Source organism: Solanum lycopersicum, chromosome 1 (genome assembly GCF_036512215.1).
Source record: "Solanum lycopersicum chromosome 1, SLM_r2.1".
Taxonomy (NCBI): Eukaryota; Viridiplantae; Streptophyta; class Magnoliopsida; order Solanales; family Solanaceae; genus Solanum; species Solanum lycopersicum.
Window position 1 is genome coordinate 93,744,059 of NC_090800.1, and position 5,941 is coordinate 93,749,999.

A 5,941-nucleotide genomic window follows, 5' to 3' on the forward strand; every position below is an offset into this window, starting at 1 on the left:
TGGTGTCTTGAGATATTACGTCATTTTTCACTGATTTGCTAGTGAAAAACCACATTGGATGTTCATTATGTCTTATCATAAATTATTTTTCAAGTTCGAATCTAGCAATCCTTTCCTGAGGATCAATCAACTTTTTTCCCTTTCACTAAACTTTTCAACAAGTGTAGTTTTCTTTGTGAACCAGATTCAATTGTTAACCGTCTCAGAATTATTTACTATTTAAAAAGACTATCATGTGCTTAATCCTCAAAGCAAAGTGATATTGTCGGAATTTAATATATTTTTCTCTAAGGACTCTCATAATCTATGACACATCTAATAAGAAGAAAAAGAAAGAAGAAGCTCTAATTAATGAGGATAAGAAACTCTCTCATACGAAAGAAAAATCTCTGGCAACAAAAACAATGCTCTTAATTCTGCTCAGAATTGGGATTGGATAATAGACAATGTGCTAATGATCAACAACAGTAACATATCAATCACACAAATGATACATTACGAGAATATTGTGAGTATAATTGAGTAGACTTCAAAAATCAATAAAAACATGTCTATTATAGTCCTATTAATTTTGGATGCCTACGAGTTTATTTAAAAAATTAATAGAATCATTCGTTATGGATGTTAAATTAGTGGAATATATCCAGAGTGACATAACGTTTTATAGTGGCACGTAGAGATCGATCAATTTGAGTATAGAATAACACCAAATTGTCTCACGTGGGTGGTCTTAGCTAGCAACCACCGACCAACCTCGTCATCACCACCACCATGTACTACCCTACCCCCACCCCAACACCCACCATCCCATTCTCTTCTTTCTTCTTCTCAATCTAACTTCCGCTAACCCCAAGAAAGATTCTTGATTTTTCCGCCATGGAAACCAGTGAAGACCCAAACAAGCTTTCTTCTACTCTTGCTGACCCAACCACACAACCCCTTCTCTCCAAACCTTACCCTGTTGATGATTCAATAACACCCCATCAATACCCTGGACAATCTTCTTTAGACCCAGATGATCAAACTCAGTTCCTTCAGATCTCTTACAATTTTGGAACTCGACCCTTTAAGGACCTTCCTTTTCTTATCCTTTTTGTTCTTCTTGTTCTTTGCACTTTTGGTTTTGGTATCTTTGCTTCTGTTCATAGAAATCCTCATCACTCTCAAATTTCATCTTTTACCTACAATATCACCTCATCTTCTTGTAGTATTGGGAGTTCTACCTCTGAGAGCTCTAGTGACTTCTTTTCACTTTACTCATCTGATTCTAGTTTCTTGAAGAGTTTGATATGGACCCTTGTGGTTACTTTAATTCTAAGCATACCCTTTATGCTTTTTGTGCTTTTCTTGCTCAAGCGCTATACAAAGCAGATAGTTTATGCTTCACTTCCCTTTTTTGTAATTGTCCCTGTTTTTCTTGACATCTACTGGTTTGTTGCTTGTACTGTGAGCTCCAAATGTAGTGAGGATTTCCCTTTGGCTTATAGAATTTTGGTACTGTTTTTCGTGTTGTTGTTAATTGGGCTACTTGTTTGGATTTTCGTAGCAAATTGGCACAGGATCGAGTTGACTATTAAGATTATTGGGGTTGCTTCTTCTGCCCTTTCAAGTAATTTGGGGTTGTTTGGAGTGCTTCCATCATTGACTTTGGGGCTGTTAGCTTATTATGCACCCATTGTTGTTTTCTTGGTGTTTGCTAGGCTTAATGGACAAGTAGTACCCAAGGAAAAACATGGGGAGTATTATTGTGTATGGAAACAGGATAGCTGGGTTCCTGCTTATTACACATTTGCAATTCTAACCATGCTTTGGTCAGCCACATCAATGATTGAGGCACATGTTTATGTCATAAGTGGAACAATTGCACAATGGTACTTCTCCAAGGATGAATCAGGTCCCAAAAGGTCTATGAGAAGTGCTTTGAGGTGAGTTCATAATCTTTAACAATGATTGTGTAGTGCCTATAAGTATGATTTTATATTTTGCAGTTAATTATCCATGCAAATGATAGCAGAAAAGTAGAAGTCGTAAAGCACCTTATATGTCCTTCATGCATGCAATGGCTGTTTTTCTGTTATGCTGTCTACATCTCAACTGATTCTATGTTATGATTCTGGAATTCTGAAGGATGTTTGTAGTATGCGTGAAATTCATTGCCGACTCACTGCACTATTGGCAGTTATACTCCCTTTGGCATAGGAATAAAGCCTCAAAGCTAAGCATTGACTAGATGGTACTAGATTCACTAGAACTCAAGCATTCAACTTGTTCATGATCCCAGTCTTTACTCAGTTATCAGATGATTCAGTACCAAATAATGCATCAGAAGGGAAAAAAAAGACATGTCCCCTAAGGCTTTGATTCTGGGGCAAAGTTAGTACCATGTTGGATGTGTTCTAGGTGCACGAGCCATGTTGGATGTGTTCTAGGTGCACGTCACTAGTTCAAATTGTGCTAGGGAACCATGTCTGGTATTTAAGCGGAGAAAGGGTCCACCAAGTGGCTTTCTTGATTATCAAAAAAGAAACTGCAACTACTCTTCCCCAGTGTAGTAAATCTAATTTGAAATCTCTTGGTTTAACTGTGTTAGAATTATAGATTATTTTTCTGTAATTAAACCATGTGAAAGAAGAGTTGAGAGAGACAGAGACAGAGAGGAAGAAGCATACACCAGCGATTGACATTGAGCCCCTACTTGTTTACCCTAGTTATAGATAAGTTAATCAACACAATCATGATGAGGTCGTGTTGTATGTACTATTTGCTAACATTAATTGACTAAATCGACGGAAGTGTCGATCAAAATCTTAAACAATAGAGAAGCAGTTGTAGGAATTTTAGATTCAGTAGAAGTAGAACGAATATATGAAATTTCAAATTAAGTCAGCAAAAGAAGAGTGAAGTTGAGGTGGATAAGACAGAATGACAGATTGTGGTGCCTAAATGAATGAGGTGGATAAGACAGAATGACCAAGGTGTTATGTGATAGAAGGATGCCTATCAAAATGAATGTAAGCTATAAGACAATCAATATTGTACGAGTGTTGTGGATTTGCGAATTCTAGGATGGATGTGACTCCATACAAGATTAGACAAGATTAAAATGACCACATTCGCCAAAAGGTGCTCATAGTGTACATTGAGAATAAAATGAGAGATCTCTTGAGATAATTTGGTCATGTTTTGCCCCGACCACCATATGCGCACTCAGGTGTGAAACCATGGTCCATGGTAAATGAAGGTGTTATAGAGGCAATACCAATTAATTGGAACATGCCCTAGTCATGTTAGTACGTTTACTTTAGGTCAATGTATTTCATTAATCTTTTCTACCTATTAGTGATATATTTTTAGTTTTATTTTGTATAAAGTTGTCTTGGATCAACTGAGAAACATGGTCTATAAGGATTCCTACATCCAAACTCAACTTGTTTGGACTAAGGTTGTCATTGTTATCATTTCCTTGCAATGATGAAATCCTTGCTTTACGTTCTTGTTTCAGCTCATGATTAGCTGCCTAGATCTATACCAAATTTTCTGTTCTTTCTCTGTAGAGTTTCTGTATGCTAAAATCCTCTTAAAATAATATCAAATGTTGTAATGCTTGATGTATAATTGTTTTGTAAAATTCTGCAGAAATGCATTTGGTCCATCCTCAGGCACAGTATGTTTCTCTGGGTTACTGATTGCTGTGGTTCGTGTTGTTCGTTCCATAGTTGATAATGCAAATCAAGAAGATTCTGGAATTGTGAACCTTATTCTGCGATTTTGTGCCAATACCTTGCTGTCAGCGGTTGAGTTTGTGAATAAATTCACCATAAACTTTGCTGCTATAACTGGTGAAGCATACTGCACTTCTGCTAAGATGACATATGAACTTCTAAAGCGCAATCTTCTCTCTCCAGTGTTTGTGGAGACCGTCTCCACTCGTTTACTGGCTGGAATAATCTTTGTTCTCTCAACAATATATGCAATATTGGTGAGTCATTCTGGATGCTGATCAATTTTCTTTTTTCGGAGCTTCCTATCAGTTTTCTTGAATTTGAGAATCTATTGCGCACAATTATTCTTAAATCTATAGCAAGTGCATGAGTTCATTCTCAAAGATTTGGAGTGGAGTAGCTCTAGTTTTTCATTAAGAATATCAAGATTTGGTCTCAATGATCCTAGGACTCTCCTTCCATATCAGTGAATGGGAGTTATGTCTCTTCACTTCTTGAGATTTTTGTGGGCAGTTCAACTATGTCAGAGCTTTGTGGGAGTTATCAATTTTTTCCTTTTTTCCTTCTTTTGCAGAATATAAATTTACAGTTATATTTATTTCTTGAGATATTTGGTTAAATACTTCCATTATCTGCCTTCTAAAAAAATACGTTCAATTATCTGCTTCCAGGTTTTTGTTGTGGTAAGAGCTGCTAGTAATCTTGATGTCGAATCATACCTTATTGCTGTTCTGGCATGGCTGCTACTGATGGTGATTCTTGGTTTCTTCGTCTTTGTTTTGGATAACGTTATAGACACAGTATATGTTTGTTATGCGATTGATAGAGACAGAGGAGAGGTATGTAAACAGGAGGTTCATGATGTTTATGTGCACCTTCCTATCAGTAGGAGTCATAGTTCTGCCTCTTATGGTGCCAGAAGTCCCCTGCTTGTATAAGGACTTCAATGTGTTGTAGTCTGTCTGTAATTCTTTTTCTCCTTTTTGGTTTCGGTTTCCCTTTGTAATTGCCGGATTGTCCTGTTAGGCAGGTTGTGCAGCGAGGTAAATTTATTCTGTATAACAGTGTTTTTCCAATAAAAATGAAAATATCTGCTGACTGTGCGATGATCTCTATAGTTAGGGAATAAGTAGTCTTGAGAGTTGACATTACTGAATCAGTTATATCTGTTTAGTTTTTTTTACCAAAAGAACTTCCTATGGTTTCTATTCTTATTCTTCGATTTTTATTATCTGTTGTTTTTAAACCTTTGCTTAGGTTGTTTTATCAAGTATTTGTTGTTGCTACTGTTCTATTTCCCTTCATTTTCAGCATTTACTTCTTCATACTGTATTCCTTTTCATATTATTTTTATATTTGGTTACTTGGGTCGAGGGTCCTTCAGAAACAACCTCTCCACCTTCACGAGGTAGCGTAAGGCTGCATACACAGACCCCACTTGTAGGACTACAGTGGGTATGTTGTTGAACCTTCCATGGTTTTTCTATTGTAAATGATTGTAGAGAAGGACAGCTTGTGTCTGCTTAATTACATATGCTAGAAACAGTTAGAACTTCTGCTGGACCATAACAACACTACATTTGGTCCATGGGTAAGACACTTTGCATATTTGAGATCCTCTGCATGATCTGTGGATTATGATGCTGATAGTTTTGTTTCAGCATCCTATGTTGGAAAATCTTTGGGGTACAAATTTTGGCAGATAGTTGTTGTATGATCCCAAAGGATAAAGAAATAGGAAGTCAAGCTTGCAGGGTAATCGCTGTCGCAGCAAGATTTCCAAAACTACAAAGAAGAAAAAGCTACAAGGGTGACAATGCTGATTGGGTATATCATGATCACACATGTGGTAAGTCATGCAATCATACTTGTGGTCTCAATTATGCTCTACAGTGTCATGCTGTATCATCGTTTGATTGTTCGATATGTTTCCATGTTCGTACTCATTCATTGTGACTACAAGGGACCAAGTTAGGAAATAAATTTTGTCCAAAAATCTCTGAGGAGCAACTAATGCATGATTGGAAACTCGATGGAAAATGCACCCGGTCATCTTTATGATCTGTGAATTCTGATGCTGACAGTTGTTTCAGCATTCTATGTTGGAAAATATATTTGGATACAGATTTTGTTTGATAGTTGTTGTATGATTGCAAAGGATAATAGAAAGTCAAGTTTACAGAGCAATTGCCATCACAGCCAAAACTACCAAGAAGAAA

The 5,941-nt window shown here is 36.8% G+C and overlaps 1 protein-coding gene across 1 annotated transcript; it reads left to right on the plus strand.

Moving 5' to 3' along the window:
- The first annotated feature begins 248 nt into the window (after positions 1-248).
- LOC104644279 (uncharacterized) lies at positions 249-4,825 on the plus strand. The gene is made up of 3 exons (XM_004230979.5): positions 249-1,925; positions 3,637-3,979; positions 4,394-4,825. The coding sequence occupies exons 1-3, from the start codon at positions 877-879 to the stop codon at positions 4,658-4,660; spliced, it is 1,659 nt and encodes a 552-aa protein (XP_004231027.1). The 5' UTR covers positions 249-876; the 3' UTR covers positions 4,661-4,825.
- Positions 4,826-5,941: the final 1,116 nt, after the last annotated feature.